General features: G+C 41.2%; 1 protein-coding gene across 2 annotated transcripts in view; it reads right to left on the bottom strand.

The window, feature by feature from the left end:
* Positions 1 to 27,129, bottom strand: part of LOC115380325 (macrophage receptor MARCO-like) — a 118,939-nt gene that overhangs the window by 85,690 nt on the left and 6,120 nt on the right. For both annotated transcript variants that reach the window (XM_030081454.1, XM_030081455.1), the window contains exons 4-11: positions 26,936 to 27,053; positions 26,149 to 26,175; positions 25,116 to 25,178; positions 21,391 to 21,477; positions 19,462 to 19,506; positions 17,737 to 17,823; positions 14,854 to 14,916; positions 14,132 to 14,212 (exon numbers count right to left, since the gene is read on the bottom strand). In XM_030081454.1, coding sequence (XP_029937314.1) covers positions 14,132 to 14,212; positions 14,854 to 14,916; positions 17,737 to 17,823; positions 19,462 to 19,506; positions 21,391 to 21,477; positions 25,116 to 25,178; positions 26,149 to 26,175; positions 26,936 to 27,053 — 571 coding nt within the window. The remainder of the gene's footprint in view (positions 1 to 14,131; positions 14,213 to 14,853; positions 14,917 to 17,736; positions 17,824 to 19,461; positions 19,507 to 21,390; positions 21,478 to 25,115; positions 25,179 to 26,148; positions 26,176 to 26,935; positions 27,054 to 27,129) is intronic.

The following is a 27,129-nucleotide window of genomic DNA, read 5'->3' as shown; positions in this document are numbered from 1 at the left end:
TTCGGACTGCTAAAGCTACTTGAGGAGCCAGCGATCATTGTTTTTCGTAGTGAGATTCCCAGAGTTACGGTGCCCTACGAAAAAAAAATACAGCGAGGAGTGAGTGAGAGAGATAATGGCGGCGACGATGACAGGAGTTCAAGAGCAGCAGCTTCCACCAAATTCGGTGAGATCCTTAAATTACCCTTTTGCGAGAAGGACGATAGCGGAAAAAATCCGCGTTAAGGAGCTGGGACACAACAAGCCCGAAATCAACATGCAACAGAAAACCAAGGAGAAAGCTAAATCCTGTAACAGGACTTTTTGCCGGAGCTGGTTTCAGCACAAGCCGTGGCTGACAGGTTGTGGAGCAGCCAGTGCACTTTTTTGCTTCCCCTGCATCCTTTTCAGGAGTGACAGGTATGATTCGGCGTGGACACACACACAGACAGACACACAGAGAGAGAGAGACAGACCCAGTGAGAGAGACAGACACACACCAGGGATGCAAACAGCGCACCGAAAAGCGCAACTCGTTTTTTTTCGTGGCCATTTGGGTGACTGTTTTTAACTCGGAATTTGACATAATAACAACGGCACCGGCCCCACACGAGCCAAAAGGCAACATCCACAAGGCAAAGAAACTTTCCAGGCTACAGCAGCGCACTGACATAGATTGTGTAACAAAGCAAAGAGGTGCCACTCCGCTCTATTTTCACTGGCTAACAGCAGCACACTGGCTTAACTTGTCTATTCCGAGAAGCGGTATGACTTCGGCTTATTTTTCATATTCAATCTATGTTATCACAGGCATACTACTGCTCATTCATTGGTGGTTGAATTGTTAGGTCTGTTTGATAAGTAATTTACATTTTTAAAACTAATAATAATAATTTAACTTAATGTTAAATTATTGGAGTCACGCTTACTGGTAAACATCTACTCCTTAAAGATAATTTATTATGTTCTGCAACTCATAATACTACATACCTAGTGTTTGAGCAACATATCTCCGCCGTAACCCCCTGTTGTTTTGTTGTGTTTGTGACATGCACTGACAAATTTTGCTGCCTCTATGGCACTGATGCTGTTTTCTTCAAGCAAATGTTGCATTTTTTTCTTGATCAGATAGGGTAAATCATCTGATTATGTTTTAATTTTTGAAAAGAACTTTGCTGTAAACTCACTCACACTGTTGATTTGTATAGATTCAGCTGAAATCCCTTTCTGTAAATTTATCTCATTATTGTATTGTATAGTATTTGATAGCATAAAGTCTAATATAGCTGTAAATTGTTATTTTATCTGTGAAACTGTTGATTTTGAGAAGGAAATTAAATATTATTGTGGAACTGTTAGTAATTTCCCCACTGTTCATTTGAATGCTTATACTAGACTAGGCAGGGAAATGTGTTGGCACACCAGCCCCACCAAGAATTTTTTTCACCAGCCGCCACTGCCGCCGAAACATGTAAGGTAAGAATAAACCTGCCTTGTGTCTGATATAGAAGAAACTCTATGATCTATATAAAGTGTAGACACTATGAATCTTCATGTGTTATTTTTACTTTGGGGAAAATAATGTCAGATAGTGAGGGCTACTTCTACCTTTATTATATTCTCTTTAATGAACAAAAGCAGCCACGAGACTGACGAAAATGTTTGAACTTGAGCATGTGTGTATGAGGTTTTTCTTTTTTAATCTAAATGACAAGCCGGTTTTTAATAATTGTTTTTTCATCTGGCGTGGATGGGTTTTATCTGGCTCTCTGATGCCAGTGATGTACAGTACAGGCCAAAAGTTTGGACACACCTTCTCATTCAATGCGTTTTCTTTATTTTCATGACTATTTACATTGTAGATTCTCACTGAAGGAATCAAAACTATGAATGAACACATGTTGAGTTATGTACTTAACAAAAAAGGTGAAATAACTGAAAACATGTTTTATATTCTAGTTTCTTCAAAATAGCCACCCTTTGCTCTGATTACTGCTTTGCACACTCTTGGCATTCTCTCGATGAGCTTCAAGAGGTAGTCACCTGAAATGGTTTTCCAACAGTCTTGAAGGAGTTCCCAGAGGTGTTTAGCACTTGTTGGCCCCTTTGCCTTCACTCTGCGGTCCAGCTCACCCCAAACCATCTGGATTGGGTTCAGGGGCCGGATTCTCCAAAGGTTCTTAAGATTAAATTTCTTCTTAAGTTCCACTTTTTTTCTTAAGTTTGGGTTTAAGAAGAATCTTAAGATATTTTCGAATTCACAAACAAAATATCTTAAGAATCCAAACAAAAGATCTTAAGAATGTTCTCAACTTTATTCTTAAGATTTTTCTTAAGAATAAATGGGATTCTTGAAAGAAATTATCTTACTATTTTTCTTAAATAGTATCGTAACTTTAAGACAGGTAAAGGTTGTCTTAACCCTCCTATTGTGTTCATTTTGGGCTAACACTCATGAGGTTCCCGGTCACATGTGACCGGTAACATTGTATTTGATTATAAATCCACTATGATACATATTATCACCTAATGTTGTGTTAGATCTTTTTATCAACTTCTGCTCTTGTGAAAATGACAAGTTTTGAACTTCTATTTGCTATGTATGTGCTGTGGGCCTAATTTACCTGAGATCATACCATTCGTTTTTAGGGGAAAAAACATTATATAGATATTATTTTGACTATAACAAACACTCAGATGAAACATATTGTAGTATATATCACAGAGTACTTCATTTCAATGTTTTCCAAGGACACTGTTTTGAAAACATTTCAATTTTCTAAATAGTGGCAAAAAAATAGCATCTTTTGTGTTCCCGTCAGCATTGACCACTATGATTTAGCTAGTCATCCTCATGACATTTTCACATGGAAGCTGACCGTTCCTCTCAGGTGGGGATGAGGTCCAGGAAAAATGACCATTTTTGGACCGAAAGGTGACCACAACTTCAGCTGGGTCTTCTTCTGACACCTGCCACCTGACAGGTGTCAGGTGTCAGGTGACAGGTGTTGGCAGTTCCCGTGGTAGGTTCCCGTGAGGGTTGCCATGGAAGCCAAAAAGGGGCAAAGTTGTGTGTGTCTGTGTGTGTCTGTGTCCATGTGTGTGTGTGTGTGTGTGTGTGTGTGTGTGTGTTTGTGTGTGTGTGTGTGTGTGTGTGCCTGCTCAAAGACACCTACATGTTGGGGTGTGGGAAAGAAGTCTGAGAGATACTTTCCCGTGGGGGTTGCCATGGAAGCCAGAAAGGGGTATAAGGTGTGTGTGTGTGTGTGTGTGTGTGTGTGTGTGTGTGTGTGTGTGTGTGTGTGTGTGTGCCTGCTCAAAGACACCTACATGTTGGGGTGTGGGAAAGAAGTCTGAGAGATACTTTCCCGTGGGGGTTGCCATGGAAGCCAGAAAGGGGTATAAGGTGTGTGTGTGTGAGTGTGTGTGTGTGTGTGTGTGTGCCTGCTCAAAGACACCAACATGTTGGGGTGTGGGAAAGAAGTCTGAGAGATACTTTCCCATGGGGGTTGCCATGGAAGCCAGAAAGGGTTATAAGGTGTGTGTGTGTGTGTGTGTGTGTGTGTGTGTGTGTGTGTGCGTGCCTGCTCAAAGACACCTACATGTTGGGGTGTGGGAAAGAAGTCAGAGAGATACTTTCCTGTGGGGGTTGCCATGGAAGCCAGAAAGGGGTATAAGGTGTGTGTGTGTGTGTGTGTGTGTGTGTGTGTGTGTTCACACACATCTGTGTCTGCTCAAAGACACCTGCATGTTGGGGTGTGGGAAAGGAGTGTGAGAATGTGTTTAACTCTATTTTATACACTAATTGTAGTCTTACCCATTCATTTCTAATGACCGGTCATTTGTGACCGGGAACACGATGGCTGTATACAAGTTAAATAAAACATTCAAAAATTAATAAAAATTCTCCAAATTTATTTTATGTGTTCAGATGCCATGTGTGAACAAAGTCATGGAACCTCATGACAAACAGATGAAATTAACTGCATTTTTTGGAGAGAAAACTTGTACACCGGTCAGATTTGACCGCGAACACGACAGGAGGTTAAGTAACCACATGCTGTGTGAAGGTAAGCTATTTTTCAAACATCTTTGATTAATTTAGAGCAGAATTTGATTATATAACATAGATTAATGTAGTAGGCTAATACCTTAATAATTTTACATTGTATTTGTTAACATAGTGATAATCGTTATCGAAACTGTAATTCAGCCTAATATCTAAACCAATATTTAGACACTTGTAGGCTATTGTTTCTGAGTCTATGAGGATATTTTGTCAAGTGTCAGTTATATTTAGATTCCATTAACTAATAGGTTAGTAATATCGTCGCTGTCCAATACAAAGTATGTATCTCAATTTTTGAGAAAACACTTTTATAACATCAAATCAAAGTTGAGACTATAATGGATATTGTTTTGTTGTATTTTAGATGGAACTGCTGTGGGTTGCAGCTCGAGGCTGTTTGTTTACATAAAGGTAGATAGTTGAGAAGTTCGTAAGTGGAAAAAATTAAGAAGTTTTTAAGATAATGTGCAGTTCTTAAGAAAATAATGGGGAATAGCACTTGAGAACATTCTTATGAACTTCTCATTTTTCCTCTTAAGAAACGTCTTAAGATTATTAGTAAGAACTTTTTGGAGAATCTGGCCCCAGGTCCGGTGACTGTGGAGGCCAGGTTATCTGCCGCAGCACTCCATCACTCTCCTTCTTGGTCAAATAGCCCTTACACAGCCTGGAGGTGTGTTTGGGGTCATTGTCCTGTTGAAAAATAAATGATCGTCCAACTACACGCAAACCGGATGGGATGGCATGTCGCTGCAGGATGCTGTGGTAGCCATGCTGGTTCAGTGTGCCTTCAATTTTGAATAAATCCCCAACAGTGTCACCAGCAAAACACCCCCACACCATCAAACCTCCTCCTCCATGCTTCACAGTGGGAACCAGGCATGTGGAATCCATCCGTTCATCTTTTCTGTGTCTCACAAAGACACGGCGGTTGGAACCAAAGATCTCAAATTTGGACTCATCAGACCAAAGTACAGATTTCCACTGGTCTAATGTCCATTCATTGTGTTTCTTGGCCCAAACAAATCTCTTCTGCTTGTTGCCTCTCCTTAGCAGTGGTTTCCTAGCAGCTATTTGACCATGAAGGCCTGATTGGCGCAGTCTCCTCTTAACAGTTGTTCTAGAGATGGGTCTGCTGCTAGAACTCTGTGTGGCATTTATCTGGTCTCTGATCTGAGCTGCTGTTAACTTGCGATTTCTGAGGCTGGTGACTCGGATGAACTTGTCCTCAGAAGCAGAGGTGACTCTTGGTCTTCCTTTCCTGGGTCGGTCCTCATGTGTGCCAGTTTCGTTGTAGCGCTTGATGGTTTTTGCGACTCCACTTGGGGACACATTTAAAGTTTTTGCAATTTTCCGGACTGACTGACCTTCATTTCTTAAAGTAATGATGGCCACTCGTTTTTCTATAGTTAGCTGATTGGTTCTTGCCATAATATGAATTTTGACAGTTGTCCAATAGGGCTGTCGGCTGTGTAGTAACCTGACTTCTGCACAACACAACTGATGGTCCCAACCCCATTGATAAATCAAGAAATTCCACTAATTAACCCTGATAAGACACACCTGTGAAGTGAAAACCATTTCAGGTGACTACCTCTTGAAGCTCATCGAGAGAATGCCAAGAGTGTGCAAAGCAGTAATCAGAGCAAAGGGTGGCTATTTTGAAGAAACTAGAATATAAACCATGTTTTCAGTTATTTCAGCTTTTTTTGTTAAGTACATAACTCCACATGTGTTCATTCATAGTTTTGATGCCTTCAGTGAGAATCTACAATGTAAATAGTCATGAAAATAAAGAAAACACATTGAATGAGAAGGAGTGTCCAAACTTTTGGCCTGTACTGTATATGAGGCAAATTCCCCTGTGGCGACAAAGTTAACCTCAAGTTAAATCTTAATCTCAGCCTTAAAAATGACCCAGGTGTGAGAATAAAAGCCAAGTTGCTGCCAGCAAAGTATTTGGAAAGTACTAACTGACACAGTCCACAGTTGGGAAACCAAGGAAAGATGAAGTATTTTATTGTAGCAAACTTTGATTACATGAGTTTTTTGTAACTTTCATTCAGCATACATGATGTAAAGAAATAAAAGGCTTTTAGCATAATCTTTTGCTTATGGTACAGTGTCAAGCATTTAAACTAATGTCTTGATTAATGAAGTGAAATGGAGCTTGGCATGCGGTTTTCTATGGTGTGTTTTGTGAATATGGAGGGAGATCCAGCTGTGATCCTTCCCCATGCTGCCTGTGTTGCCTGTTTACCAGTCCTTTGTCTGTCTTGGTTTCGGTGGTCGTAGATGCTGACTGTCTAGATACAGTGCACCCCAGCATCATGATTGTGGTTACAGTTGTGAACACCCACTCCATTGTGTGGGCAGTCAAAGATACTTCTCTCATTGCCAGTGCACTGCAAGTCATCAAGCCAGATGTTACCAGTGCCTGAAGAACAAAGGCAGTTATCATTATCATCTTGTCTTCTCATACAAACATGCATATATACATATACCTGTAATGCATACTGAATATATACTGTTAAATGTATATATGTGAACATATATATATGTATCTATCAATCTGTCTCTCTCTCTTTATATATGTGTGTGTGTGTGTGTGTGTGTGTGTGTGTACACATACAGATAGATAGATAGATAGATAGATAGATAGATATCATCTTAAGGAAAGGTTACCAAAAGGCCACTTAAAAGTGAATTATTTCTTAAAGTAATGTCATCTGTGCCCAGCAATAGAAAAACGTACATGGATTCAAACATAATACATTACATACACAGCAAGATATTTTGTGCTTTGTAGAGAGTCATTGCACCCTGTTGAATTGGTTTAAATGTGTAATATGTAATACTTTACAGGCTCAAATGTTTAAATAAATGTTAAATAAAATGTTAAATAAATGCAAAAATCTTAAAATAACCATAAGAAAACAATTGGGATACACTTGTGTCGTCGATGTATTGTGTTGTGGTGTAAAAATTTTGGCTCAAACAACAGTAAATGAAACACTATTACTATAACTCCCAACCTCTTAAGTCTATACACAAATGCAGACTAACAGCCACTAGATGGCGCTAAAGCATAATAAAATTACACAGTGTAAACACCTGCTATTCTTCATTTTACAGTCTGGTCAGCTGGCAGTTAACAGTGATCTGGTAAATGTCAAAGCAAATTTTCCCCAAAAAGTATGCAAGAGGGTGACACTATCTCCTGTCATCTCCCTTAAATTGCTTTGCTTTTGCAAAAACTATTAGGCTCCATAATACATTTAGCTAATACTAATCATAGTGAAAGTAGCACGAGAATAAAGTTGCTGACTGTGAAAACCTTGTACAGGTGATGGCTTGGCGATTTTTTTATGTTGTCACTTGAATTGAAGCTTTGTCTGTTTTTAGCAGATAAATAGATAACAGCAGATAAACCCAAAAAGTGCACTGTCATCAGATGAAAAAGAAAACCAATTGTCTTAACTCAAAGAAAAGTTGACATTGTACAGTGAGTATTCAACCAACAAGAGACAAAAAGCCAAAATTCCCTAATCCACACAATATCTAATGAGACCATAGATGCTCATGTGGAAAGAAGTGCTTGGAAAATGAATTCAAGAAAAAACTATAAGGCTTTTGTGAGCAATTAGACTGAGAAGAGAAGTGACATTATCTGGTTTGGAGAGGACAATGTGAGGGTGATAGGAGGATTTGTTGTTCTTACCTACAGTGGCAGTGAAGACATAGTCGACATCCTGATAGTGCAGCATCCTACAGATCACTCTGCCATCTTTACGGTCAAAGTTGTCATTACACACAGTGCCCCATTCTTCATTGTGCAACACCTCCACTCTCCCACGTTCTCTCCCTCCAGCAAGCCGCACACTCACTGTAGAGGAAGAAAGATACTATTGTTGAAGGTCCCACTGACTGAAACTTCACTTTTTAAACTGCTACTTCAACTTCTCAGTTCTGTATTCAAGACAGAACAGTCCAGAAAGTTGGAACAAGGGATACGCTTACTTACTGCCAAGCGACAGTAATGTTTTACCAAAGAATCTACTGAGTTTAAGGTGCTATGATAGTGTGCAAAGCTGATAATCAGTATCTCAATTTGGATTAATCACAAGGTAGGAATTGGTATTAAAAATGCAGTAACAGTGAGGGTTAAGACTGGAGAATGTGTAGAGTAGAAATGCCAAATGATGCTTTTTTTTTTTTTTTTTTTTTGGTAAAATGATAGCTGAGTGTCAATATTACTATCCAAATAAAGTGTTGTTTAAAATTACAAGTACTAAGTGTAGTAGGACATTTGTAGTACTTGGGCAACATGGAGCATTCATATAACTGTTCAGTAAAATGGATGAACTGTATGTTTTCTCACTTTGGTCATTGTCTCTTTAGGAAAGGGAGACAACACATGCCCCTGCTCTGCTTAACTTCTACTCTGCATTTCCTTGCTTTGCAACATAGTTTCATATTATTTAGTAAAATGTGCATAAACTTGAATACACAGACAATAATGCTGTAGACATATGTAATTAAATGGAATGGAAAGGAGTAATGTAGAGGAATGTTCCCTCTGTTGGCTGATTTCTGTAGGTGGAGGGATTTGAATGCTGCTAACCAATCACTAGTAACTGCCATGTCCACCTGCTGCAACATGGTTTTCAGTCAACACAGCAGCTGCTTTAGCTAGTTCACAGCGCTATTGCAAATCAGTTTAACTTAGCAACTTTAGCCACCTACAAAAATGTTAGTCATTGCTGACACTTTGGGCTCTAATTTCCCGGCGCAGCGCAGGGTGGCGCAGTGAGGCGAACCCCCCGCAGAGCTGGTTTCAAGCAGCGCAACCCGAGGCACGCTCAGTTTGGTAGTTTGGCAGACCAAGGTGCGCTGAGATGGGAGTGGCGTTGCAGCAGGGGGAGGTGTCGACAGATTCAGCTTGGCGTAGTGACAGTTTCGTGCAAAAAGGCTTCGCCGAGGTGCGCTCAAAGCTCGCCATCTGAAACCACGTCTACTTTCAGTGCAGGCTGAGCGGAGCTGGTGTAGTGGAAGTTTGGCTGACCAGCGCACAGTGCGCATACGTCACCAAAACCTCACAGGTAGGAGTCCAGAATGTCAGGCACATTAACAATGCATTAAAAAAACACTATTCAATGCTACTATCTCAATCAGCAAATAAATTTATCTCCATATCGACGGTCCCGTCACAACTGATGTCAGATCAAAGGAGATTGGCACCGTTTGGCAGCGCAATGAAAACCCAACCTGATCACCTGTCAGTCAAACAATGTGTCCAGTACGGTGATATCTTTTTTCCTGTCATGGTGTCTGGTGCTGCTCGTGTTAACTACACAGTTCTTCTTCCATATACACTCCTGATCAAAATTTTAAGACCAGTTGAGAAATTGCAAGAATTTACATTTTGCATTGTTGGATCTTAAGAAGGTTCTAAGTAGAGCTTCAAAATGCAAAAAGAAGAAATGGGAGTAAGCAATTTATTGCAAACAACCATTAAACTGAAATAGGCTGTTCATCAGCTGATCAAAAGTTTAAGACCACAGCCTTTAAAACCCCAAATCTTGGCAAAAATGTGGATTCAGTGTCATTTTCTGTCAGGTATCCACACTGTCATGACCTCCTGAGTGTATATAAATATTCCACACAAATCGAAAATGTAAAAGGCATCAGTTCCTTGCCAGACACTGGGCGTTTAGAACAGCGAATGTAAAAGCTTTCATGAACCGGATTTTGTTTTAATCTCTAGTGTGTTGTTGCATCAGTAAGTGATGGAGTCGAAAGCTGCAAGACAAACATGTATTTATATGAAGATGGCGAGGATTATCCTTTGAGGTAAAAAAAGAAATTCATTAAAAATGGGGGCTTCACAGTTAAATTTATATTTGCTCGTAAAAATCAATAACTTTAACAGACGGTGACAGAGCTGGAAAAAGAGATGCGAGGCAGGTAGGTAATGGAAAGACAGGGGACTCAGGAAGACGAATGTAAGGATAGATGCATGGATGGATGGATGGATGGATGGACAGATGGATGGATGGACAGATGGATGGCAGGTAGCTCCAGCAACATTCCAGCAGCCAAGACTGGCCTCACTGTCCTGAGTGTGTGTTGCGGCTGCTCTCTTCCTCCATGTCAATTGTGTTAACGTTCATTACGCCTTCGCGCAGCGCATTTTAAAGGCGAGGACAGGGGCTCATTTGATTGGTTTAAAGTGAATCGGCTGTGTCAAACCCACTCCACGCCTTCTCTCCTCCGTTCCGCCGGTAGGAGAGACGGTGGAGTACTAGCACCAGCGTGCACGGCGTGCCAAACTTACAAAATCCACCTGTCCAAACCCAGTTGGCAAAGCGCAGGTGCACTGCACCCCCGCCTCGCCCGGTCTGCAAAACTAGAGCCCTTTGTCACAGCTATGCTGAGTCAATTTGTTGGTGAAAGGGGTCATAATAAATACAAGAGTTTTATATTGATCAAAAAGCCGGTGATAAACAGTTGGATGAATGCTTCAGTGACGTTACATTAATTCTAACACACAGACTGGGGGGCCTCTCCAGCAAGGCTATTTGATAAATAAAATTTTTGCCAAATCCTGTTGGCAGAACACCGCTTTGAGTATTTTTAGTTTTATTTCATTTAAAGGAATACTTCAGCGTTTTGGGTAAAATACCCCTTTTCTGACTTACCCAGACTAAGGCAAGATGTTCGATGCCATTTTCACCTCTGTACATCCAGAGGTTCAATAGCGCTGCTAAGATCCTGATGAGGGCGCGCAAGCAGGACCACATCACGCCCATCCTCAAATCACTCCACTAGCTGCCCATTGAACTCAGAATTCAATACAAGATCTCCCTCCTCACACATCAGTGCATTCATGGACATGCTCCACACTATCTTAAAGAACTCCTCACTCCTCAGACTTCCTCACACACCTGCCGCATTGCCAACCTCATCAACCCCCCCCAGGACCAGACTTTGCACTATGGGAATGCTCTCCCTGACCACCTGAGAGCACCGCAGACTGTGGACACTTTTAAACACAACTTAAAGACTTACCTTTTTACTAAAGCCTTTTAATGTATTTTATCATATTGTCTGTTTTTAACTTAGCATATTTGCACTGCCTTCTGTAGCACTTTGAGATTTGATTTTATGTAAAGTAAAAATAAAATTTATTATTGTTATTATTATTATTATTATTATTATTATTATTATTACTTGAAGTCTATAGGACTCATTAGCCTGACTAGTTTTTGTAGAAACGATTTAGTTAGAAGTTAAACACTGAGCACATATATCCTTCTGTCTATCACAGTGATCCACACTCTACTAAAGTACCAGTGGTTTAAGTATGGTGCAAATACCCTGAGCAGTGCACGCATCACTGCACTAGACGGAAAGATGCATGTGTTCAGTGGTTATAGTTCCAACCATCTAACTTCTCCGAAAACAAGTCTCGTTTTTATCAAAAATTTTAATACGTGTATTTCAAATCCACATGATACACTATGTAAATAAGACAGCTTTGGAGTTGCTGTAACATTTGTTTTTTCACTTTGATGGAGCCAGGCTAATGACTCCTAGACTTGAAGTCTTTATGCTAAGCTAACACAAAATGCTATTTATAGGAGCCAAACCTGTGGACACACAGAGGTGAAAATGATATCAAACATCTTGTCTCAGTCTGGGTAAGTCATAAAAAGGGGTATTCTGCCCAAAATGTTGGAGTAATTCTCTATATCATCCATTTTCTGATGTTAGTCAGCTAATTTGCTATGATGTCTCTCGCTCTGGCACAGCTTAATTGCGTCAACAAAATTTGACACAAAATCTTCCCCAGTGTTGTCATATGGCAGGGTTAATTGACAATTACACCCTTTTGTTTGCTTAGTGTGTCATTTTCCTTTTTCATGAAATGTTGCAATGAAATGTTGCAATGTCAGGCTGTTGCTGTATTCTGATTGGTTCTGCTGTGCCCTCCACTGAGCTCTGCTCCACTGCCGCTGACTCCCCTGCTCTCAGGTCAGCCCTGCGCAGACTTACGGGCTGCAGCTCCTCGCTCTCCTTTGGGTCCAGGAGAGCCTGGTGGTCCTGCAGGACCTGTGGGGGTAAGGAGGAACCATATGACTGGTCATCTGATGTTGAAACCATTTTAAAAGTTCCCAGCCAAGTCAAGTTTATTTGCATAGCCTCATACTTGGTGATCACTTGTATCCTCAATAATGAAGATGAAGGACACTGTCTGGCCAATTATTGCTGCATGAAATAAGGTCTACACAATGCAATACAAATAAATAGACAGATACAACTATGAACATTATTATGAAGGCATATATTGCACTTGCACAGGTACACACCCATGTCTTTGCATTCCTGTGTAGTACCACTGAAACCAAAAATTTCAGGTAATATACAATGCCACCAGAAAGTATTCACACCCCTTCACTTTTTCCACATTTTGTTACGTTACAGACTTATTCTAAAACCGATTTGAGGATAGTTTTCTTTTAAAAAATCGACAGTACAATTCTGGGACGTAAAACATATTTGTTATTTTTTGTCATAAATGTGGACAAATTTAAAGATATTGAAAATGTGTAAAATATATATAGCTTTGATTCAGAGATATGGCTATCAGTTGAACCCTACCTTACATGGCCACAAAATCTACTTTATGGTTTTTAGCAGCCAAAGCCTGACAGTTTTCCTTTGTGATTTTGAGAAATTCAGTAATCAGTGCTAGTTTGTAATAGAAAAATATTGTACCCTCTCAACAAAAAACAAAAAACAAAACTATTTTCATGAACTCTTTTCCCATGTTCAATCAACTGGATTTACCACAGGTGGAAGGATGATCAGTGGATCAGTTGGATGCACCTGAGTTCAATTTTGAGCGTCGTAGCAAAGGGTGTGAATACTTATGTACCTATTATGTTTAAATGTTTACATTTAATGAAATTTACCAAAATGTCTGAAAACATGTTTTCACTTTGTCATTATGGGCTATTTCGTGTCATTTTTTTTAAAAGAAAACTATCCTCAAATCGGTTTTAGGTTTAGTCTGTACCGTAACAAAATGTGGAAAAAGTGAAGGGGTGTGAATACTTTCTGGTGGCACAGTAAAGCACACCAGGGTGTATGTTGAAAGCAAACACACCATTGCCATTTTAAAACATTGCTTTCCCATAAGCTTTACATGACAGTGCTTTGACTCCAACCTCGACAGTAAAAGAGCAGGTTCAGCATTTTTAGAAGCCAATATGCAGTGACTAAAAATCCTTTTGGACGATCCAAGAGTTATCCAGCCAGGTTTTTTTATGTTTGAGAAATTTGTAATATTTGGTAGTTTTGGTGTGTCAATGAAAACTGAAAATATTTCAGTCAAAAGCATATGCCTCTAACTTCTATTAAGTTTGACTTGACTTGCAGTAATTGTACATACAATTACAAGCAGAATGTGAATGGATTTTTGAGAAAATAGTTCATGAAAATTGTTTTTTTTTTTTGTTTGTTTTTGTTGTTGTTGTTGAGAGGGTACAATATTTTGCTATTACAAACTAGCACTGATTACTGAATTTCTCAAAAACACAAAGGAAAACTGCCAGGCTTTGCCTGCTAAAAACCATAAAGTAGATTTTGTGGCCATGTAAGGTAGGGTTCAACTGATACCCATATCTCTGAATCAAAGCTCTATATATTTTGCACATTTTCAATATCTTTAAATTTGTCCACATTTATGACAAAAAATACCAAGTATGTTTTACGCCCCAGAATTGATGTCAGGATAGGAAATCTCTGAAACAGTATCGAGACTACATTTAGACCCTAAACTTCTCCATGGAAACCCACACAAATGATATTCTTTTACAATTAGCAGCTCTTAACAGCAGAGTAACCCACCATATTTATTTAGTAGCAGGGAATATCTGGGATACCTCTCTATCATCAAACTAATAATTAATTTACAAACGACAAAACAATTAAATGAATAAATAAGATGACATCAGACTTTGAAACTGACAAACAATTAAATGAATAAATAAGATGACATCAGACTTTGAAACTGACCTGGAACTCCGTTTGGGCCAGTGTTTCCTGTTTCACCTTTTTCTCCTTTCATGGTAGCGGCACCAGCAATCCCTGGTGGTCCTGGGAATGTAGAAACAGTGGATTATGTTTAGTAAAATACCTGTCCTACCCATTTGTAAAGAAAGACATGCAAACTCGGGGGGGCGGTAGGGGGCCTAGTTAGCTAGCTAGCTGGAAGACTAGGCCCTTACGTAGCAAGCATATGCTTAGAGCTAAATGGCTTACATTAGTTAGCAAGACAAGCAGACCATGCTGGAATTAACATTAGAACTAGCTAACGTTAGCTGGCTGATTAGTTCGCTATCTTGCTAATGGAAATTCCAGCATCATATGGCCCGCTTGTCTTGCTAACTAACGTTAGCCATTTTGCTCGATGCATAACATTATGCAAGGTCTAATTTAATGTAAGGTTCCTTCAAACTAACTTTAAAACTTTCCATCGGACTTGGAAGCCAGGCATCTCTTCCAAACAAGGCCCTGCCCTTTGAGCTCAGCTGGCGCTGTGTGCTTCAAGCAAACATCAGCACACCACCACGAGAGCTGAGATTCTGATTGACCCAGAGAAATGTCAATTATCAGAATTATCCAAGTATGTTTCACAATTCTAGCCTTCATGCATATCAAACGCAGCCTTTTGACTCAGCCACCCCCCAAAAAACTCTCCGGTTCTATGCAATTCACGTGAATGACACATCACATACCTTGTACACCAGCGACCCCCTTGTCACCTTTGGCCCCAGCTGTTCCAGGAGGCCCCTGAAGGCCTGCAGTCAGAGCAGAAATGGTATGTCAGAGGCAGTGAAATATAAAGGTTTTACATACCCTTACTAAGGCTATCTTTTTTGTATCTTCATTCTTCTAACTTTTTTTTTTTTTTACTTGTATATTGAAGTGAACTCATCATTGCTATCCCATTACCTAAGCTCCATAACCTCTCATTTACCCAGTCTCACAATCTCCTTTACTAAAATGCTACTTTGGTTTTAGCACCCTAACTATTCTAATCTATCTTGGAAAAATGTTTGGAGAGGGCAAGATTCAGCAGAAGCCCAGCTGAAATCCCTCAAAAAATGTTTGTGCTGAGAATACACCTGTATTTAAGAAAAGACGAATATTGGTCTGATGTGTTAATAAACTGGTGTACTCTGAAGTAATTTCTCCTCCTTGAACTGCCACCTTATCGTGGTGGAGGGGTTTGTGTGCCCACATGATCCTAGGAGCTATGTTGCCAGGGGCACTTTGCCCCTGTTAGGGTCTCCCATGGCAAACAGGTCCTAGGTGATGGGCCAGACTAAGAGCAGTTCAAAAACCCCCTTATGAAGAGAAAAATATCGAGGATCGTGACGTCGCCCAGTACGGCGGAGCCGGGGCCCCACCCTGGAGCCAGGCCTGGGGTTGGGGCTTGTGAGCGAGCGCCTGGTGGCCGGGCCTTTGCCCATGGGGCCCAGCTGGGCCCAGCCCAAACTGGTGACGTGGGTCCAACCCTCTGTGGGCTCGCCACCCACAAGGGTAGCCATAAGGTGCTGGTGCTTTGTGGATCGGGCAGCAGTCAAAGGTGGGGGCCTCGGCGACCCGATCCCTGGACATAACGGCTGGCCATGCACAGGTTGGGCCCTGGAACCCAGCTCCTCGAGAGGGGCTGGACCCTCCATTACTCTGGAGTTGCCTTCGGTGAGAGGCGGCAGGCAGGTGTGGGCTTGCTCATAGCCCCTCAGCTTAGCCGCCATGTGTTGGGGTTCACCCCGGTGAACAAGAGGGTCGCCTCTCTGTGCCTTCGGGTTGGGGAGAGGGCTCTCGCTGTTGTTTGTGCCTACGGGCCAAATAGCAGTGTAGAGTACCCAGCCTTCTTGGAGTCCTTGGGAGGGGTACTGGATAGTGCTCCGACTGGGGAATCCATTGTTCTACTGGGGGACTTCAACGCCCACGTGGGCAGCAACAGCGACACAGTGAGTGGGGTTCTGTTATTGGACTTCTGTGCTAGTCACAGTTTGTCCATAACAACCACCATGTTCGAGCATAGGGGTGTCCATAAGTGCACGTGGCACCAGGACACCCTAGGCCGGAGGTCGATGATCGACTTCGTTGTCGTTTCATCTGATCTCCGGCCATGTGTCTTAGACACTCGGGTGAAGAGAGGGGCTGAGCTGTCAACTGATAACCACCTGGTGGTGAGTTGGATCCGCTGGCGGAGGGGGAAGCTTGACAGACCTGGCAGGCCCAAACATTTTGTGAGGGTCAGTTGGAAACGTCTGGCAGAACCCTCTGTTGGGGAGGTCTCCAACTCCCACCTCTGGGAGAGCTTCTCCCAGCTCCCGAGGGAGGCTGGGGACATTGAGTCCGAATGGACCATGTTCTCGGCCTCCATTGTCGATGCAGCTGTTCGGAGCTGTGGCCGCAAGGTCTCTGGTGCTTGTCATGGCGGCAATCCCAGAACCCGGTGGTGGACACCGGAAGTAAGGGATGCTGTCAAGCTGAAGAAGGAGTCCTACCGGTTCATGTTGGCCTGTGAAACTCCTGAGACAGCTGGTGGGTACCGGCAGGCCAGGCGTGCCACGGCTCAAGCAGTGGCGGAGGCAAAAACTCGAAGCTGGGAGGAATTCGGTGAGGCCATGGAGGAGGACTATCAGTCGGCCTCAAAGAGATTCTGGCAAACACTCCGGCGCCTTAGGAGGGGGAAACAGTGCTCTACCGACACTGTTTACAGTGCAGGTGGTGAACTGTTGACCTCGACTGGGGATATTGTCAGGCGGTGGAAGGAATACTTCGAGGGTCTCCTCAATCCCACCGTCACATCTTCCGTTGAGGAAGCAGAGGCTGAAGACCCAGAGGTGGAATCGTCCATCACCCAAGCTGAGGTCACTGGGGTGGTTCGCAAGCTCCTCAGTGGCAGGGTGGTGGGGGTGGATGAGATCCACCCTGAGTATCTCAAATCTCTGGATCTTGTGGGGCTGTCTTGGCTGATACGCCTCTGCAGCATCGCATGGCGGTTGTGGGGAGTGCTCCAGCAGTATGGGGTCCAAGGCCCTTTGCTAAGGGCTGTTCGGTCCCTGCACGACCGGAGCAGGAGCTCAGTTCACATTGCTGGCAATAAATCAGACCTGTTCCCAGTGCATGTTGGACTCTGGCAGGGCTGCCCTTTATCACCAGTTCTGTTCATAATCTTTATGGACAATTTCTAGGCGCAGCTGGGGGCCGGAGGGAGTCCTGTTTGGGAGTCACAGGATTTCATCGCTGCTTTTTGCGGATGATGTCCTGTTCGCTCCTTCGAAGCAGGACCTTCAGCAGGCATTTTGGCAGTTTGCAGCTGAGTGTGAAGCGGCTGGGATGAGAATCAGCACCTCCAAGTCCAAGGCCATGGTTCTCGACCGGAAAAGGGCGGCATGCCCTCTCCGGGTTGGTGGAGAAGTCCTGCCTCAAATGGAGGAGTTCAAGTATCTAAGGGTCTTGTTCACGAGTGACTGCTGCCCCCGTGACCCGGTCCCGGATAAGCGGCAGATGATGAGAAATATGACTTTGAAGTAATTTGATGCTAGAACAGAAATTTTGCTTCTCTGTTCAAATCTCTCCAAAGGAGGCAGCTCTACCTGGCATTCCAGTATGTCCCTTTTCTCCTTTTGCGCCTGGTCCTTGGTCCTCTGTGACTCCTGGGGGCCCAATTGGGCCTCTGGGTCCTACATGGATGCACACACACACAGAGAGATTGAAAAAGGAAGACCCATGCTGTACCAACACTGTGACCTCTCAGAAACAGAAACTGGAATGGACTTCCTTCTCTTATGTCCAAAATATCTTTAGATAACAAAACATGATTACCCTGAATTTGCAAAAATATCCCCTTAACCATAACCTTAACCAAGTGGTTTTGTGGTATTGTTAACTAACATAAACATCATGTATGTGAAGATAACCAGCAGATACAAACAGATAGTGTCTAACATAACAAAATGAAACAATGGCAATGACACCATGTGTCACCAACATGCAAACTAAAGAGAAACAGGAAGATGGAGTGTGGACTTGTATTGCAGAACTCAACTAACCATACCCAAGGCCTGTGCGGTCCATAGGGCAGGTTAGGCAAATGCTATAGGCGCCATCATGCCAAGGTGCGCCAAGGAGTGAGTTTTTTTTTCCCAATCTATTTGAAAAAATTAGACAAGCGCCGCATACCCTCATTGCACCCCACTCGGGTCTGGAAGAGGACCAAGACTAACATTTTCATGTATCTCAATGCAGTTTCTGGTGCCACTTAGGGTCAAAAGGCATTGTTCTCCAATGGTGAAAAGAAAGTAAAAAATTTATCCAGAATGCGACTAAACCACTCAAAACACACTTGTTGTGAACACACTGCTGCATTTTGGCAACAGTGTAGCCTTGCCTTGGTCAAACAAACCTTGCAGTAGTAAACTCTGTTCACCTTCCCAACCCAGATTCTCAGCTGTCCGCTTACAAAGGCTCCTCTCTACACTCAGCCTCCAAATGTAGGAAATAAAGTATAACTCCTTGCTTCACTCTGCGCTGGAGGTTTAATTCAACTCTGCAAAATGTTTGATCAATCTGTTCTTAAATTGAAAATTTGGCCTTGGGGTAGTGGAACTTTGGTAGTGGAAGTGCAAGGGTAAGCTAATTCATTCTATTTTATAGAGCAAAGATGGAATATCAACCCAAGCAGCAGAAACTGTTTAAAGGACATATTGTGCACTTTGTAAAAATGTGTTAGCGTCCACAATGGAATCCTTTGAAGGTGTCAGTGCTCATTTCTAAGCAAAGAAAAATGTGAAGTCTCAGAGCCGGTTGAGGGAATTAATTATAAATAAGGGTTATCTTTTATCTAAGTGTGGCAGGGAGCACATTGTGCGGAACGCGTGCATTTTGTTTTGTAATGGGTGAGGTGCTAAAAGAATACTCAGACTGCAAAAAGGTAGATACTCTTATGGGAGTAGGAGATGGGTATAGATATCTGATAGCCATGGTTGGAAAGGCTAACAGCAGAAATTGAACCAAGCACATAGCAAGCCTCCTCACTAAATAAGCAATAGGCAAATTTTCGATCTATTCCAAGAATCTTTTTTTAGGTATACGCCTTTTGTGATTGGCAATACCCACCACCATGCTCCACTTTAACCAATCAGCATGAGAAATTAATAAGCTCTTTTTGGCCCATGACTAACCTTTCCACAATTTTTTGTGCAAAAGCAGTATAACTTTCTGAGATATCCTGCTGACAAACAAACAAACAGAATAGGGTAAAAACTCCAACTCCACTGGCAGAGGTAAAGGACACAAACACACTGTCACTGGAACCTTACCAGGTGGTCCAGGAAGTCCCGCAACTCCAGTGCTACCAGGAGGGCCTAAAACATAGAGTCAATGGTAAACTTGGGTGTGGAGCACAGTTAATACCAAACAGAGCACTGTCATTGGGCCTAACATGGAGTCAACGATTTTTAGAAATGTGTGCTGATGTCTGTCTTTTTGTTAGTCATACACAGTCCATCTCGTGCAGGAAGACCATCAAATGGCACGAGTCTTGGTTCGTGTCTTTTACTTTCTCATCACATTTTATCTCTAATATGTGGTTAATTTGCAACATCATTTTGCATCGCTCCCAGTAGAACGACAGGGGATGCATAAATGGCAGAAGAACCCAGGATCCTGATTTCACATTAAAGCCTTCATCTGACTGACCTTTTCTGTCTCCTATTTATTTTATGAAAATGGATTTATAAACAGGAATAATGACAAAAACCAACAACAACCTTACAAACTGACAAAATTACTACTGCAGAAAGACACTTTGCATTTTGGCAGTTCTAAACAACAGTAAGAGACAATTGATTGAAAAAATTATAACATTAATGCCCATAAATCTTGCAACAAGGCATCACTAAACTGCACACTAGAGTTCTCAAATTCTGCCCGAACCTGACCCTACCCAACCTTACCCGACACTTTCGGGTAGGGTGGGGCCTAAAATGTATGTGAATTGGTCGGGTAGGGTAGGGCTTCGGGTTCTGGTTCTTTGTGTGTGTGTGTGTGTGTGTATGTGTGTGTTTATATATATATAAAAAATATAATTATGTGTTGTGTTATTGATTATGGCGTTTCACTTTTATGTGACTGGTGGAGAGAGTGAGAGTGGCCAATTTCTCCACCAATTTAGCAATTCAATCTACAAAATCTTCAATCTACAAAAGGTTTTACTGTCACCGTTGAAGGACGAAATATCCTAAATGAAGCAGAAGGAGAGAGAGAGAGAGAGAGAGAGAAGAACGGGGATAACAGTTTAGCTCTATATTAAACCATTTTGTGCAGAACTACAGTACCTTTACTAACTTAGCATGTTTTATGAACCAGTGGCGGTTCTGCCTATGTTCCCGCCCTAGGTGAAATTACTGGCTTGTGCCATTCCATGTCACTACGCCGGCTCGCCTGATGCCGGCCGGTGGCTTTTTTATTCAAACAAGATTTTGTAGCCTATTTTTCCAAAAAAGGTCTTAAAATCAGGGTCATCTTTTATGTGGATCAATATGGTAGTCTTTTTTTTTTTTTTTTTTTTTTTTTTTTGGAGGGCGCTTGTGATTGCAAGTTCATTGCGCCCTGGGCTGTTGCTTACATTGCCCATAGCAAAAACTGTCCCTGTTATGAACAACTGAACATGTGAAGCTGCCTTTCGCCAACTACTATGTCCGTTCTCTCACTGCTACTAGAATTTGAGCCACCGGCGCTGCTAAATAATGGCGAATTTGACGGGTTTTTTCCCTCTCCTTTCTTTTTTGTTTTTTTTTCGGGCTTTATCGGGCTGTCGGGCCTAAAGTTCGGCCAATTAGTAGGGTAGGGTAGGGCCTCGGGCTGGCCCAGTAGGGCCCGGTTAGGGTAGGGTCTTAATTTTCAGGCCCGATGAGAACTGTACTGCACACAGCACATTCATGTTTACCAGCCCATCCAGCCTGTGATGGTCTGAAATGTGATGGAATGTTAGAGAGTCCAACTTTCTCTAGAAGGAGCACTGCTCATTGTTTGAAGGTGAGAATTTGTATTTTTATTGGATCCAGGTCTGCGCAGAGAAGTGCTTCTACCCAACTTCCATATGGACTGACACGGCTTGACATCTTTTCTTTTCTGTTGCATCCCAATTTTGTCATTTAGAGTAATAAAACATTTTACTTAAAATCTTGCAGCTTCAGTTATAATCCCAGTGATTACAATATTCCAGTAACAACCATAATGAATCCAACCTGGAGGACCCATGGGGCCTGGCTCTCCCGGTCTACCATTGATTCCCTTTGGTCTTGCTGGCCCAGGAATACCAACACCAATATCACCTGAAAAGAAACACACAGATTCTTGTTTAAGATCCTGTTTGGTTTTGACTTATGCTACACAATAGCATATGAACCTTCACGCTCATGAAGAGTTCAGTTTTCATTTACAATTAAAATGTCAGTAAAGACGAGCAGAGGCAAAAATAAGGGAAAATTAGGAGGAGAACTTGTGCATTAATAGCACAGTTTTAGCTGTATTTTAGATACATGCCAAGCTAACTTGCTGAATGATGAAACATACATGCGAGTTTTGCAACCCTGACCCGATGGTACATAGAATATTATGATTACATTATTGTGAAATTATTATTATTATTATTATTATTATTATTATTATCATCATCATCATCATCATCATCATCATCATCATTATTATTATTATTATTGTTATCGTTGTTGTTGTTGTTGTTGTTCTTAAGTTCGGCTTCAATGAAGAACCAATAATTGTTTTATTGTTTGTTTTAAAGTCATACATTTATGAGAACAAAAACTGGGATATTCGCTGAGATTAATGAGGTAAATTTATGAGAAAGTTCTGAGTTCATAAAGTCACAAATTTGCAAGAAAAAAACCTGAAATTCTCTTAGAATAAAGTCGGAAAACAAAACTCTCAAAACTATGAGGAAAAAACTCAAAAAGAAAAAACTTTTTTTTTTTTACTCATAAGTTTATGACTTAATAACTGGCAAATGCATTATCTCATGCATTTTAAGTTTTAATCTCAGTGAATATCTGAGTTTTTCTTGGAGTATTACCCCTCCTCCCCTGGCACCATGACTTTTTTTTCAGTCCTAATATTCCGTCGTAGTTTTAACAGCTACAGTTCCCAGCTGGCAGAATAGCCAGTAGCTACTATAGCTCCACCCCCAACTCCTTTTAAATACATTGCTCAGCCAAGAAGCTGGCACATCCAAATGGATGGTACCGGTAGCTAACTATGATCCTGTGAATGAGTGAATGAGTTTCACCTACAGCTCATAGATGTCCTTTGCATCTTAAAAAAAAAGCACCTGTTTCAGTGTAGAGTGAAAGTGTGTAGGCTGCAGTCCAGCCACTGCTGTTTAAATTGTTAATACTTCTGTTTAAATTGTTCATATTTCTATTTTTTTTATAATCCTTGTTTATAGTGTTTATATTGCTTACTGCTATGTATCATGTGTATACTGTATATTTCTTCTAAATTTGCACATTGACCTACCTCTATGCACATTTTATACAACCATGCACACGGTTTTTTTCTGTTTTTTTTTTTTTTTTTTTTTGCACATTGCTTTTTGCACACTGGGTTGTACTTAGATCTTATTCTGTTGTACTCAGATCTTATTCTGTTGTACTTAGATCTTATTCTTATAAGTATACTTAAAATTTAAGTTTACTTTGTAAGTACTTAACATATATATATATATATATATATATATATATATATATATATATATATTTTTTTTTTTTTTTTTTTTTTTTTTAATATTTTAACACTGAATGTATCTGATTGTGAGGGAAACCTCAATGATCTTCGAGGCTTTAAATAAAGGTTTGATTGATTGATTGATTGACTTAAGAGGAGTGTACTTACGTACACTTAGCTTATACTTTAAAGTATAAAGAAAAGTCTTACAAAAGTCTTAGTATATTTGACTTATACTTGTACCAAGATATACTAAGTATTGCTCCAAGTATAAGTATTTTAAAGTTAATCATTTGTAATTGCTTACTCTTTCAATTGAGAAGACTATAAAATGTTTTCCTCGATATACATTGGCTTTTAGTACCTCAGCATATATTTTAAATATCATGTTATAAATTTCATGTTCTAGTTTGTAGTAACAAGTCTGTTATGGAGTTAAATAAATTAGAGTAAATAGTACCTTGGCTGAATTACATGATCATTCATGTACTTTAAAAAACTCACAGAAACATCTGAGATTAACATCTGGGTCCACTTTATTGACCAGAGTCTAGTCCTGTTCATACTGATTTGGCAGAGGTGTTATGTACACTGTTAATTAAAAGGTTTGAGAGGCAGTGTCAGGAGTGAATGTAAACCACTTAGAAAAGTAATCCACATAAATTAGTTACATCAACATTTATATTAATTTAAATTTGCAACAAGTTATCCCTCCAAATTGAAATATATTCACTGACAAACATCTTAAAACACTCGTCCAAGAAATCAAGTGACATCAGAACAATGTAATGAATGGCTCCCATCTCAGTTTGGCATTTCACATTTCTCTAATTTAAAGTAATGCCAGTAGTGCCTCTCATGTTTTTTCTCCACTATTATTATTTATTGCTTTATGGTAGATTGCTGCTTTATAATGATAATAATGATAGTGTATAATTTTGTAATGCTTTGATTTTAATTGTAAGAAGATTCAAGAAACCATTTCTATGATGATGCATTCAATCAGTGTCTGATGCACTGGGTGAATTGCTGCCTTAAAGGGGTAGTTCACCCAAAAATGACTTTATTTCTATCAACTACTCACCCAATGGTGCCTTGAATTCATGGAGAACTTTTGGTTTTGTCGCATTCCTGACCCAGTATTCCAATATTTGTGAACTGAAGTAAATGGGGACCAAGCTGTGTTCAGTTTGGTCCCTGTTACTTCACGACGCTTAGCTTAATATTGTAATATTAGGAGACCTGTTAGTGCCCTTTGGTGGTGCTGTGGCTTCTCTCCAGCTTTGACAAAGTGGATGGTCTGTTTCACTGGTTTTTGGTGCTTGAAGTGGGCCATGGCAGAGCAGATGGACTCAGCTACCGTTAGCACCTGGTCGTGGCACCAACGGTACCGACCCTCTCCCAAGGGCTTTAGAGCAGCAGCTGGGGATGTGCTCGTGGGTTCCTATCCTGGAACACAAGGTGCACGTAGGTGTTTCAGCTATACCCCAGCAGTGGTGGTTGGCTGGTGATGGGAGCACATCATAAACCGATTGGACAAGGAACTTGATGCGCTGAGGTTCAGCCCGTCACAAGTCGGACCACGATATTTTAAGGTCCAGTGCCTGATCCCAACATGTCCAAGCGCTTTGCTGATGCATCCCCACTGCTTTAGCGGCGTGTTCCCCTTCCATGCCTGCCCTTACTTCCTGTTGGACCAGCTGGCATCTGGCTTTCCTCTTGCTGCTGGCCAGGTCTCGATGCGCTGATGGGTTGCTGCCTAACCTGGCCCTTCCTGACACCACCTGGCCCACCAGCACCCTCTGCCTAAGCCGGGGCTCAGCCTGTTCCACCGCCACCTTTTTCCATTTTCTCCCCGTCCTCACCTCAACTCCGGCTTCCAGTTCCTTCTAGGACCTTGGACTCTCTGGATTCCCTGTATAACAGCACCTCTCTAGTGCGGGTGACCATGAACTCCTCCTTGACACTGCTGAATGGGAGTGTCAGTTTGTTTTTCCGTACGTATAGTGCGATACTGCTTTGACTCCTGGGAGCCCTACCCACCTTCGGAGATACTGGCAGGATCTTCTATAGCTGCCGCAGAAGGTTGGGGCACCTTTTGTAGACTTTGTATGGTACCCCACTGGGTCCGGGGGCTGAACTGGCTCTCACTGTTTTTATGATCTCTTGAAGCTTCAGACGTCACCAGGTGCTGAAAGTTTTGGTCTTAAACTCACTTCTTTTTCTGACTTACCTTTCTCGCCCTTCTCTCCTGGTGTACCTGGAGATCCTTGTATCCCAGGTGCACCACGTTGGCCTGAGAGCACACACAGACAATTACAGGAATTAAATTAAAGAGGTGATAGAGTAGATGAACAAAACAATACCAGGGCAGTACAGGGTGATTAACTATTTTTATCTAGAACATCCAGCTCTGACCCCCTTTGGCAGCGAACATCTGCCCTGCTGAACAAGAAGCTCCAGCTCTAGATGTGCTGTGGCTGTATCGTCAAGATGCAGGCCGAAAGACACAAGGGGCAAAAAAAACAAAAAAACAAAAAAACAAAAACAAAACAAAAAAAAAATTTAAATTAAAAAAACAGTCAAAAAAATCCTCCTTCGGGAATTAGCAAAATGCTCAAGTTCTTGCTTATGCAGCTCAATGATCCGACTGTGTTCAAGAAGAGAAAGCTTTTTTGCCTTTGCCATCAGGAGGTCATGATAGTGTGGATACCTGACAGAAAATGACACTGAATCCACATTTTTGCAAAGATTTGGGCTTTAAAAGGCTGTGGTCTTAAACTTTTGATCAGCTGATGAACAGCCAATTTCAGTTTAATGGTTGTTTGCAATAAATTGCTTACTCATATCTTTTTTCTTGTCTCACTCCCATTTCTTCTTTTTGCATTTTGAAGCTCTACTTAGAACCTTCTTAAGATTCAACAGTACAAAATGTAAATTCTTGCAATTTCTCTCTTCTATGATTGGTATTGCCAAATCTTTTACTTGTCTAGCGCGATATCTGTTATTACAGTCAATGTTACAGTAAATTGATGAAACCGATGTTTGGTATGTAGCCTATGCCTTTTCTATTGTGGTGAGGAATGTGATTGTTGCAGACTTACAACCCCTCCTATTTCAGCTGGCTTAAATAGGGGATTTGCATGATGAAGGTCTACCACCAAAATGTCGCAATAAATACATTTTGGCAACTGAGACAGTGTACGAGAGTTTATTTGCGACTTTTGATCTCTATTCCTGGTCCAAAAAAAGGCTGTGAGCCTCACCTGGATCTCCCTTCAGCCCTGGTAGATCTGGAATACATGCAGACACAGCAGAGGTCAGAGAGCAGCAGTCAGCTGTGTCGCTTATATAGACAAATACATCCTTTGCATCACATAAACCTGAAATATCGTCCCTAACTGGAAATGACAACAGCTGTTCATGGGATGGATCAGAACTTTGATAATCTCATGCCTAAAACACACATAAAAGTACATACACAGATTCTTCTCACAGTAGGATTAAATTTTTGACCACGTTTTTCTAAAACTTGAATTCTTCAATAAATTAACCCACAATCCTAATCTAAACCTAACTCCAGTCAAGGCCTATTCCTAAATATGTCACAATTAAATGAAATTACTTAGGTCTTAGGTCAGTATGCATAAATACAAATCCAACCAATAAAACAAAACACTTTTTTTTGTTTGTTTGTTTTTTGTTTTTTAGTAATCTCACCCCTATAAACTGCCTTTCTTTCCCTATAGCTGTTATCCCTTTGATTTACAATTCTGAATGACCCCTCCCTGTGTTAGGTCTATACTCAGACATCCAGTTTCAAGAGGAAATACATCAAATGTATGTGAGATGCTGTCAGAGTGGTTGGTTTTACTGTCACTTTTTGACATTTATTGTAACTTAAACTGAATCCTAATCCTACCTCAGATCTATATAGACCAAACCCCAAACTGCCAGCTAAAATGTCCACCAAAATGTCCTTACTTTGGAGGATTTTCCTAATTTTTCGAACCTTGTGAAGACTCTCGGTCATATGTATAGAAGCTATCTTACCTGTTTTGAGGCTGATGGCTGCCAGTTTGTCCTCTAGGATGTAGATGCTGGTGTTGACTGAGCTCAGGTCGTTCCTCAGTCTGACCAGCTGACCATCATCTCCACAGATGCTGCTGACCTGTTGCCATGGCCACCATTGAAAATGAGAGTTTGATATTACAGCTGGTACATGCAGCATTTTATATGAATAATTT

The sequence above is a fragment of the Myripristis murdjan genome, chromosome 21 (genome assembly GCF_902150065.1).
Source record: "Myripristis murdjan chromosome 21, fMyrMur1.1, whole genome shotgun sequence".
NCBI lineage: Eukaryota > Metazoa > Chordata > Actinopteri > Holocentriformes > Holocentridae > Myripristis > Myripristis murdjan.
Note: the sequence above shows the minus strand (reverse complement) of the source record. Positions and strands in the feature narration are given on the sequence as shown.